This window comes from Argentina silus (assembly GCF_951799395.1).
Source record: "Argentina silus genome assembly, chromosome: 20".
Classification (NCBI taxonomy): domain Eukaryota; kingdom Metazoa; phylum Chordata; class Actinopteri; order Argentiniformes; family Argentinidae; genus Argentina; species Argentina silus.
This window is the reverse complement of record NC_139674.1, coordinates 1,867,134-1,877,678: the sequence shown is the minus strand read 5'-3', so window position 1 is coordinate 1,877,678 and position 10,545 is coordinate 1,867,134. Positions and strand designations below refer to the sequence as shown.

General features: G+C 41.6%; 1 protein-coding gene across 1 annotated transcript; it reads right to left on the bottom strand.

The window, feature by feature from the left end:
• Positions 1 to 4,543: 4,543 nt before the first annotated feature.
• On the bottom strand, positions 4,544 to 10,351 carry med21 (mediator complex subunit 21). Its single transcript, XM_083692251.1, has 4 exons — positions 10,287 to 10,351; positions 9,835 to 9,949; positions 6,512 to 6,612; positions 4,544 to 5,107 (listed from the first exon to the last, which is right to left on the bottom strand). The coding sequence occupies exons 1-4, from the start codon at positions 10,326 to 10,328 to the stop codon at positions 4,928 to 4,930; spliced, it is 438 nt and encodes a 145-aa protein (XP_083548377.1). The 5' UTR covers positions 10,329 to 10,351; the 3' UTR covers positions 4,544 to 4,927.
• Positions 10,352 to 10,545: the final 194 nt, after the last annotated feature.

Below are 10,545 nucleotides of genomic sequence, written 5' to 3'. Positions count from 1 at the left end.
TTCCTGTATTTGCAAAGCAGTCTTCCGGTTGAGAGACCGCCCACACTTCCGTTCCAGACTTCAGCTGGTTCTGTTGTTGTTGTTGTTGTTGTTCTTCTTCTTCTTGTTCTTGTTGTTGTTCTTCTTGTTCTTGTTCTTGTTCTTCTTCTTGTTCTTCTTCTTCTTCTTCTTCTTCTTCTTTCCGTGTATTTGATATTGTAAATTAGGTGTAATTTAGCTAATATGTGTTTGTATTGAGCTGGCTCTATGTAATGTAGAGAATCACTTAAGTATTTATCAAATTAAACATTAGGCAGCCATTGTTCAACTCGATCAGATTGTGTTCAGCAGAAATAACCAGTGCCTTAAAGAGAGATTTTTAAGGGAATCATAACTCAAACTTGAGAAAGCCATAGACATCTGCAGATCTGCAAAGACAGCCAAAACACAGATTCAAGCAATGGGAGCAGCTGGTTAGGACAAGTTTTTCATGCAGTATACAGGAAACAACCACATCATGGAAGGACAGTACTTGACATAAATCCTAATATAGGCACTTTGTTCATTGGGACAGTGAATGCTGATCAGCTAGCCACTCATATAGACACATACTGGTACACAGAGATAAACAATGTAACTGTGAAGTTCAAGTTGGGTACAGGCGCTTGCCACTGGAAACATTCAAGACACTGCTAGGTAAAACACAAATGCAGCCCACAAACTCAATGCTGGTAGCTGGAGGATGCTGGAGGAACGAGACTGAAGACAGAAGGGATTGCCACACAGTGCAGTGCACAGTGCAGTGCATCACACCCAAAACTAAGGTCAGTCTACCAGTCTACCATTCTACACCCACCGCCACCTGCTGACAAGGCAGCGCTACAACGACTGCTAGGCATGACAACATACCTGGTTCAGTATATCCCTGGTGAAGCATTGCTAACGGCACCACTGAGACAGCTGCTGCACCAGGACACTGTCTGGCAGTGGCAACATGAGCACTAGGAAGCTCTGAAGAAACTTAGAGCATCCCTGATAAACGCACTGGTGCTCAAGTTGTTCGATCCAAAGAAACAGCTCGTCATACAGGCCGACGCTTCAAAAGATGGGCTAGGAGCGTGTCTCCTCCAGGAGGGCCTCCCAATAGCCTACGCGTTCAGAGCACTGACACAAACAGCACAGAACTATGCCCAAATAGTGAAGGAGCTCTTAGCCATAGTGTTCTCTGTAAAGAAGTTCCACCAGTATGGATATGGTGTGAATGTGCAGTCAGATCACATGCCTCTTGAGACTATTCTGATAAAGCCACTGGGGAAAGCCCCATCCGGACATCAGAGAATGCTCCTACAGCTGCAGGGGTATGATCTCAGCGTGGGCTACACACCTGGAAAAGAGATGCTGATCGCTGACACACTGTCTTGAGCTGTCAAACAGGATCAACACATAAAGAGAGATGAGCTCAATAACGAGAAGGTCATCTATGAGAAGGTCATCTATGCCACGGAGCCCACAGACACCCTGGGGGCTGAAACACGAGATCGGCTCAGAGAGGCAACATTGAAAGAGGACATACTACAACTGTTACAGGAAGTACACAGTAAAGGATGGCCAGCACATAGAAAACAGCTAGACACAAGACTGTGTCAATACTGGCCAATCAGACAGTCACAGTCACAGTGAATTATGCTTTCAGGTGACAGGTGTAAGACTTAGACTATTGGGAAACATTTGGAACTGGGTTTTACCACACCCAGTGATGGTGAGTGATCAAGTTAGGTGTGACAAGAACTATCAAACCAGTTAACATACAGGTTGGTATAACATGAAGATGCTTTGTATACTGCTGCAGACTGGGGGATAGGTCAAAGGGTTAAAACACTACAAGGGCTGTGGAAAAACTGGTTCAGGCCAAACAGCTGGACCCAGAGTATGGACTTGCTTTGCTGCCTGATTACACCAAGTAAAATATTCCTTAAACACAGAAGTTGTCAATCCTTTATTTTCTTACACAGGATAATAATTCCAAACACAATGAGAACAGTCATGCTGGGTGAGGTACATATAGCTCATCAAGGAATGCAATGCACAAAGGCACATGCCAGGAAACACGTGTATTGGCCTGGGATGGTCGAGGCCTGTGGGATGTGCCAGCAGGTTAAACCCAGACACCAGAACCGCTGCTCTGACACTGCATTCCTGAGCTCCCCTGACTGAAAGTGGCAGCTGACATTTTCTAAATAAATGATCAGTCCTACCAGCTCATTGTAGACTACATGTCAAAATACCCAGAGGTGTTGAACATACAAAAAAAAACAGCACATAAAGTCATCAGTAAAATGAGATCAGTGTTTGCAAGAAATAGCATCCCAAAAGAGCTAGCGTGTGACCATGTTTCATTCGCAAGCTGCAAAATGAGACATTTTACACTCAAGCCCTGATTAACCCCAGTTGAACAGACTGGCAGAGAGAACAGCAGACAAACACTGGTTGCTTGCAACCTCTAACCCTGAAGCTTTCCATTGTCTTAACTCCACCCCCCAAAAAAAGACAGAATGAGTAAAAAAATAAATAAAAAAAAAATCTGTTGAGAAAAGAAAGATGCGTTATTACTTTCATTACAGAAAAATGTTATGGACATGAGTCGAAAGTTTAGCACAGAGAAAAGTTATAGTTTATGGTTTTATGATACAGTAACAGAAACATGAGTTATGAGAGTTATGTTATTCCATAACAAAGTTACGGAACAATAGTAAAAACAGTTTAATTAATGAGTTTAATGAGTTTATCAGTTGACAATATCAAAGCACTGAAGTACAGGTTTATAGTACTTTTATTCAGTCATGTGTTTAATGTTTGAAAGTATAACTTGTTGAGAGTATTTCATGTTGAGAAAGGGGGATGTAGTATGTAGTTCCACGCACTGATACTTAATGATAACTATAGTTACAGTGTAATGATACTGACATATTGCAGGGTTCTTGACTTAGCTTGTAACGAGTCACGTTGTACTCATGATTCTGCTGAAATAAATCTATTATATTGTATTTAAAGTCAAGTCTTCCGTTATACAGTCCTGTAGTCCATGTACAATATTCAGTTGTGTGCAGCAGGAGAAAGGAACTAAATGCCATTTTCAATGTCTTACAGTATGTGTGTGATGCTATGCCGATATCATTAAACACAATTACTTCTAAAACTATGCCCTATGGTAATTCTTCCTCTGGCAATTGTGGTGTACGCAATAAAGGAAGAGGAGGTTCGTACGGTCTCTGAAATAAATAATATTTCATAAATATTTTATTGCATGTTACGATGACCTGAGAGCTCAGCTGCAATAAAGTGCTTCACATGAAGCACGATTTATTCTGGTTAGGCCTGGAATCAAAGGATATTTTCCATTCAGGATGTTATTAGTTTCGTTCTGTTCCATTAGTACAAACCTTTCTTTTCTTTTTCTGTTTTACTATGATTAGAATTTGCTTAATATGTTGTTTATTAATGTATATTTGCTTTAGTATAATTCACATCTGTTCTCTAAATGTATTGTTTGTGATGACAGTCTGATGACCTCAACAATTGACCTCTACTTCACTCCTCGAATCACTTAGGGGTGCTTTTCAGCATATCCAACACCAGTCCATGTCCATCTTCTTGATGTCCTGCTATACAATTTGTATCACCCTGCTCCATAGTTTCATAGCAATTCCATTTCAAAGCAGGCACCCAGTTCGGCGTTCGTTCTGGGTTAATATGACACACCAGGCCCTCCCTTCTTATTACATTCCTTGTATAGTGTAAACCTGTTGTTCCCAGGTCGCAGGTCACCTCGAACTGAACATTTTCATTCCATATGGATTGGAATCTCCCTTAAAATGGCAGATTGAAACGCACCCTTAATCATCCACACGATCAGTAGAGACAGCAGGTGGCTGCCAATCCGTTTCAGGGAGTCATAGACGGTGTCGATTTTTAACTCACTTTTTTTGACTGGTCTCATTCATAACTTTGTGTTGTTCTCTCTCTCTCCTGAATCCATTACCTGTTTTGTAAACTCCTGTAAATACTGATCTTTTATTATTTATGTATGTCACATCATTTACTGTGTGTTCTATTACTCATACTGTGTTCTTATACTTCACCTTACAATTGCTATATATTGTGTGTTTTTATCTAATTTAAAGTGTGTTGTATCCCTGTGTAAAATAAACTTGAAACTTGAACCTGGCTATGAGCCCCTTTGCCACACCCAAACCAACAGTTATGCCTGACAAATGTTAATAAAAAAAACACATTTGTAAACAATACACAACCTTTGTGCAATTGATTAATAAATAAATGATCAATTATGATAAATGTGGTACAAACCTTTCTAAAACATAGGTAGTATGTATTAGGCCCTACCCGAGTGATAGTGTATTATTTTTTGGCATGGTGAAAAGGGTGTATTTTAATTTAGGATGGTTATGACAGATTATGCCAGCTGTTTTGTGGCGGTAAATAAAGTGCTACAGCTGACTGTGTACTAGCATCTCAAAATAGGCAGTAATGAAAACAGCACGTTGACTCCAGACCAGTGCAGTTTAATCACAAATATCTGCAGCTAAGAAAAGGATAGAGCAAGAACACAGTCCTTATCTGAAGGCAGATATGGGTTCATGTTTTCCCTCCCTGAATCCACCAACCCTTAGAAAACAACTTTCCACTGCCCCAGCTCACCAAAAAAATAAGGCTTTATAATCCTGTTTGGCCTTTTGTCCCAATGGGGATGAAGCAGACCTTCCCAATCCAAGAAAGGCCAGCCATTCCGGTCCACGCAGTGAACTCTACTATCATTTTCCTGTATGGACAAAATCTGAGTGTCTTTTGAGGCTGGAGCCCCCAGGTGTGTGGAGATGAGAAGTTGTCAAATGTCACATGTCAGAATATATTTTGTCTTCATTGCGAGGGGTCATGATTCAGGGGGTGCAGGCTGGCAGGGCCCTCCACTGCGAGTGCGGAGCTGTGACTGAGCGATGTCAGCGAGGGCACCCTGGATCTTCTCTAGCAGCAAGTCCCCTCTGTACACAACCTCTTCCAGACGGGCGGCCGCCTCATGGTTCTCCTCCTCCAACTGACGGAGACTGGCCGCCTGGGGAAAAGGGGAGAAGGAGTAAAGGAGGGGAACAATTAAAGGGGGGAGGGGGATGAGAGCAAGGTAACCAAAGGGAAGATAGGTTGAATGAGAGGAGAAAAGGGTGAGAAAGAAAACAGGAGGTTGAGTAAGCAAGGGGGGATAGAGGCTAATATAACATGCGTCACAGACAGTGAGAGTGGAGGCTTCAAGCAACTACTCACTGGCATCACTTTCCTGCAGTGAAAGTGTTAAGAGCTGACTGGCTGCAACTGTAACAGGCATCATGCTGCCGTGAAAGAGTATGGCTGCCTCCCTCACCAACTCCTACCGAGACCTGACCTCAGGTCCTATGGTTTGCAAACACACGTGACCACCCTCCCAAACACCCAAGGTAGCTTTTCGATGCCGCAGGTTTTTCAACTTGAGAAGTGAGTTTTCCATTTCAACTCAGTTACACAATCCATGATAAGAATCAGCCAAGCACCTCAAATCAATCAATTATCGTCCCTGTAGGGAAAAGCATTATTCAGCCAGCAGTTGATACAAGATACAAGACCATGATTTCTATTGACCAGAACACTAAACAGCTAACATTAGCATTGATTATCTGAGAACCATCAGCCTTAAAAGCAAAATGCATGATGAAATCACAAACATATCCGTGGAAAGCTAAGCATGAGAGAAAGTGTTTTTTTAAGATAATTTAAATCATTATGTAAATCTGGGTTATACTGTATAAAGGTGAAAGTATTTCTAAGGCTCTTTCATCAAGCCATTTTGTTGTTGTATCGAGTGACTTTGGTAGGGATGTGCATTTAGAATGTAGAATTAAATGTAGAATGATTCTGATGCCAAGCATTTTGTTTCAAATTTTCACACTTGGATATAATGACACTGAATCCATCAAATCATTTTTGGGACAGAAATGTGATTACCAAAGATTAGCCCATTGCTGACGCTGAGCAAAACATTTATAAGCAGTCTCTGTGGGTCCGTTGATAGAGTGATATAGAAGCTGAGCAATGTCACTAAGCAAGCTCACAGTGACCTGAAGAGAACAACAATTTCACAGAGGACCAACAGAATATTTCCATTCTCTTCTGGAAAACATTATCCATTATAATGTTGGCTTTTGCAATGAAATACAACAAGTACTCCTTTTGAGTACTCTCGCCCATCCCTAAACAATAGGTGTCAATAATCAATGCTCAAGTTAGCCACATGCAAGTAGGCAAAGTCAGATATTGCAGCCAAGGTAATTGCAGATTTCCACCAGTCCTCACAGCATATATAATTACCAACAACTACTTTTAAGGGAAGAAAACGATTAAGCAAAAAGAAAAGTAGAGATTATTCTGTTTCACTTGAGATGAGCAATTCTCTCTTGTTGAAGCACAGCAGTAACATGAATCGCCATACCTGAAGGGCTGCAGTAGACTCCTCGCTGGGCAGGGAGTCAATTAGCACATCAACGTCCTTGGCTGTCCGGGCAATCAGGGCAGCAAATAGCTGTGCATACTCTAAAAACAGAAAAAATCAGTCCCTGTTTAAATCTAAAGAGAGACACAGTAACAGAACACTTTAAGGGATAGTTCACCCTTAAATCAGAATGTCTTACTCTTTCACATACCTTAGATGTCTGTTGACCAGTAGTGACACCATCTGCAAAGCACCTTTCATTCCATGTGCCACAGCAACTGCGAGGTCTTTTAGCATAGCTTCAGCCTGTTAGCATACACTCACCGGCCACTTTATTAGGTACACCTTGCTAGTACCGGGTTGGACCCCCTTTTGCCTTCAGAACTGCCTTTATTCTTTGTGGCATAGACTCAACAAGGTGCTGGAAAGATTCCTCAGAGATTTTGGTCCACATTGACATGATAGCATCACGCAGTTGCTGCAGATTTGTCGGCTGCACATCCGTGATGCGAATCTCCCGTTCCACCACATCCCAAAGGTGCTCTATTGGATTGAGATCTGGTGACTGTGGTGGCCATTGGAGTAAAGTGAAGTCATTGTCATGTTCAAGAAACCAGTTTGAGATGATTTGAGCTTTGTGACATGGCGCGTTATCCTGCTGAAAGTAGCCATCAGAAGATGGGTACACTGTGGTCATAAAGGGATGGACATGGTCAGCAACCCTACTCAGGTCGGCTGTGGCATTTAAACAATGCTCAATTGGTACTAAGGGGCCCAAAGTGTGCCAAGAAAATATCCCCCACACCATTACACCACCACCGCCACCCTGAACCGTTGATACAAGGCAGGATGGATCCATGCTTTCATGTTGTTTACGCCAAATTCTGATCCTACCATCTGAATGTCTCAGCAGAAATCGAGACTTATCAGACCAGGCAACGTTTTTCCAATCTTCGCTTGTCCAATTTTGGTGAGCCTGTGCGAATTGTAGTCTCAGTTTCCTGTTCTTAGCCGAGTTTCCTGTTCTTAGTGGTCTTCTGCTGCTGTAGCCCATCTGCTTCAACGTGTTGTGCGTTCAGAGATGGTCTTCTGCATACCTTGGGAGTGGTTATTTTAGTTACTGTTGCCTTTCTATCATCTCAAACCAGTCTGGCCATTCTCCTCTGACCTCTGGCATCAACAAGGCATTTTCGCCCAGAGAACTACCGCTCACTGGATATTTTCTCTTTTTCAGACCATTCTCTGTAAACCCTAGAGATGGTTGTGCGTGAAAATCCGAGTTGATCAGCAGTTTCTGAAATACTCAGACCAGCCCGTCTTGGCACCAACAACCATGCCACGTTCAAAGTCACTTAAATCACCTTTCTTCCACATTCTGATGCTCGGTTTGAACTTTAGCAGGTCGTCTTGACCATGTCTACATGCCAAAATGCATTGAGTTGCTGCCATGTGATTGGCTGATTAGATATTTGCGTTAACAAGCAGTTGAACAGGTGTACCTAATAAAGTGGCCGGTGAGTGTATATCTTCAGCCTGTTAGCATAGCTTGAGCTAGCAGTTTAACATGGATTCTCTTCTAGCACAACAACGTTGTCTACTTTACACGGCTACATATTGTCTACACAACTCATAAAAGTCATAAAATAGAATGTTGCAGCAATGTTATACGTTCTGAAGCTATGTATACCTTTTCATCAAGCATTACATCATTATTTTCACTAATTTCAGATATATTTTGGCTAATTTCAGATTCAAGGTCTTGCAAGGTGTGTAGCTTCAGTGAAAATAGTAAAAACAGAAACCTAATAAAATCAACTTTTATTGTTTCTTTATGACCATAGTTTACACAATTACCACAATTCTGTTGGGCTAGATTTGGAATCCATGTAAAATTGCTAGTCAAAGCTGTGTTAACTCTCTCGGCCTCTGTGGCAAGTGGAATGACAGGCGCTTTACAGATGGCGTCACTACTGGTCTAACCCTAACAGACAACATGTAAGATATAGAAATAGTGATTTTAGGGCTTTAAAAGGGAAAGATCACTATTTTGACACTCACATTATTATGTCCTTTCAAATGTATGAAAAAGGAGTAACATTTTTGAAATGGTGGATTTACTGTAGCTTGTGTTGGATATAGCCCAAACCGACCTCACAACTGTACGCAGGTGGGGCCAGAGGCTCCCCTATTGTACTTGCTGAGGGGATTGACTCCTACGTCACAAAGTCATTCCACTGGCAGTCGTAACATTATTCGATTCCTGATTGCAATACCTCATTGTGAACCTGAAGTCCTCTATTTCCATACTGTCTTCCATATAATCTTCCGATCACAATTTAGACAAAATTCTTTCAAATTCACATAGAGGTATTGCAATCGGGAATGGAATAACACTAAGACCTAGTATGACAGCATTGCGCCATAGGAGTCAATGCCCTCGTCAGCCACAATGGGGGAGCCTCAGGACCTCACATACAGTACAGTACAATAACGTACAGTTGTGAGGTTTCCCCTCACGGGCAGGTCTATCACAAACCTTTCAAGATTCAAGATTCTTTATTTGTTACGTGCATACAAGTATACAGTGAAATGCAAAAGTGACAGTGCCACAGAGTAGTGCAACAATAAGTTTTAAAATAGAATAAAATAAAATAAAATAGAAGTACTAAAAAATAAACAGTATGAACAGTATAAACAGTGTAAACAATATAAACAGTATAAGCAGTATAAACCTGCAGTCAGATACAGCCATAAATGTTCTCCTTGTACAGATCTTGTTTAAATAATAGTCAGTTGCGTATTTGTGATGTGCACTGTGTCAGTGTATGTATAAATGTATGTATATTTTGATGTCATGAGGGGTTGTTGCCCCCTCTGGCCCTCCCCACACTACAAGCCCATCCATTTTAGGGGCATAGGCTGGTTAGATGGGCCCAGCTGAAACTGATTATCAAAGTTATTGCTCATTCCACTCTCCCTTCTTTTAGTAGCTGCTGCATGTGGCTGTTTCTTTGGCCACCTTTATTTTTAACTGTTTGATGCAAGCGCTTGTGAAAGCTTGAGTTCATCTATGATATGCTGTATTTAACCTTATGTGAATAAAGACTCATGTCTGGACCTTTACCCTGCCTCCCTGAGATTATCTTGTACAATCAACCCAGCTCGAACTAGCGATGCCAACACATTTAGTAGGCTTTCTATAAATCATTTAGACCCAAATACAAAAACAACTGTTCCTGCCTCGCCAGGGCTCGATGAACATCCGTATGTTGGGATCCGGCCCATGCCCTAATTAGGACAAATTAATTAATTAAGAGTTGTACCTTCAGTGGGGTTTGATGGCTGGTCCTTGTTGATGGCCGTCTGTATGTTGTTGAAAGAAGCAGGCGGCGCACACTGTTGTAACACCCCGATAGCATTGCAAAACTGGTCCGCCAGCTGAATATGAAAACAAACAAAAAAAACATGTCACTCTGGCTAAGTTACATTTATGGCTATGTAAACTATAATTGACTGACAACACAATTATACAAAACAAGCAAGCTATCTATGCAACGTCAAACGTGCACCCTTGGCAATCATGCGCAACAACAGAGCTTTTGCTAGCTAGGTGACGTTAGTGAGCTGCATTGTTACCAGTACCAATTTTCCGTGACCTAAGTAGTTCTAAATCTATTTCTGAATACTCTATTACACCGTTGCCGTACACATGATATGGATAGCTAGTGAACATTTCCTAGAAAATAGTAAAAAAACAAAACAAAAACATTCTTACTGAATTGACTGCATCCTGAAGTTGCGTTAGTCTGTCCGCCATGTCTGAGTGCTGGCCCAGCGTTTCCGGGGGCATTTAGAGAGACCTCGTCAGGAGCTGGATAGGGGACTGACGCCTTCTACTGATTGGTTCATAATATACTCCTACCAAGTATTTGATCACTGATTGGTTAAAATAAACATTTGTCTCTTTTTCTGTTCTCCAATTGGCTGCTCCAAATGTCATTAAAACAGCATGTATTTGTGTTGCATTGAGCGTC